Source organism: Gregarina niphandrodes, assembly GCF_000223845.1.
Source record: "Gregarina niphandrodes unplaced genomic scaffold scaffold00102, whole genome shotgun sequence".
Taxonomy (NCBI): domain Eukaryota; phylum Apicomplexa; class Conoidasida; order Eugregarinorida; family Gregarinidae; genus Gregarina; species Gregarina niphandrodes.
The window spans coordinates 5,821-6,938 of record NW_011645867.1 but is presented as its reverse complement, the minus strand read 5'-3'; the positions used below and the strand labels follow the sequence as shown (position 1 = coordinate 6,938).

At 51.4% G+C, this 1,118-nt stretch overlaps 1 protein-coding gene across 1 annotated transcript; it reads left to right on the top strand.

The window, feature by feature from the left end:
- Positions 1 to 422: 422 nt before the first annotated feature.
- GNI_198850 (RNA-directed DNA polymerase) lies at positions 423 to 707 on the top strand (the record flags this gene model as incomplete). Its single annotated transcript, XM_011135428.1, has 1 exon — positions 423 to 707. A coding segment is annotated over one exon (285 nt), but the record flags the coding sequence as incomplete, so codon positions are not given.
- Positions 708 to 1,118: the final 411 nt, after the last annotated feature.

The following is a 1,118-nucleotide window of genomic DNA, read 5'->3' as shown; positions in this document are numbered from 1 at the left end:
CAGTGCCTCTCGCGTGCTAAGCGAGCGCTCTACCGTATGTTCACGGTCGGCAGCTGGTGTATTGTCGTGCTGGAGATCGAGGCCCTAACAAACGGGAAAGTCACCCCCGGCACGTGGCACTTCCCTGAAATGACATTCACTGAAAGAGTGAACCGCGATACTTTACCAACTTACCATGGCCGATTACCCGTCAAGTACCACGAACTACGCACCATCGACCGTTGGCTGAAGCCACTACTGCAGCAAGACAAGCTAACTGTACTACCTACCGCCGCGATTCACGCTACCGACGAGAGTGGTGAAGGACCGAATAACGCACGACTGCCGGCCTTTGCTACCGTACATCGACGACGCGGGCCGATTTCCAAACATACAGAGCTGCTGGCCCATTATAACCTGGGGCGCGCAACAGCCACGGTTAGCCAAGATAGATCTATCAAAAGCATTCCATACGATACCACTGCCGACCGACCAGATAGGCACGTACGCCTTCCAGCACCGCGACAAGTTCTACGCATATAAGTGTATGCCCATGGGAGCTACTAATGCGCCTAAGCACTTTCATCTAACCATGGGTACGATACTGAAGAAGTTACGCTACGCAGAACACGTGAGGTTCTACCAAGATGACATCTTTATTGCGGCTGACGACGAGAGAGACTTGAAGCGACGCTTCGAAACGACGAAGAAGTACCTGACTAAGCACGGTTTTAAGATTAACGAAGATAAGTCACAACTACACTGCAACAGTAAAGTCCTAGGATACGAGTTAAAGAACCATACACTGACCATACCACCGGCCAAATGGCTAAATATACAACGAGTCCGTAACAGACGGGGAAACCCGCATCCACACATTCACCCCGAAGCTTTGTGGTCGCGTGAAGGACTAAATCGGGTCTGATGGCGTGACCGGAGGGAGCCGCAGATCCGTGACCAACGACACAACATTGGACGACCTGAATATCTAGAAGTACCCGGTTCCATTCCTGGTTATGCCTGCACTAAATACTGGCATCCCCTTCAAGTGCCGCTTCCGATAAAGAACTAGAGGGTCGCCCTAAGGGCTTGATGAGACAGTCATCGAGCTGAGCGATTAGAACCAGGTTCAAATCTTA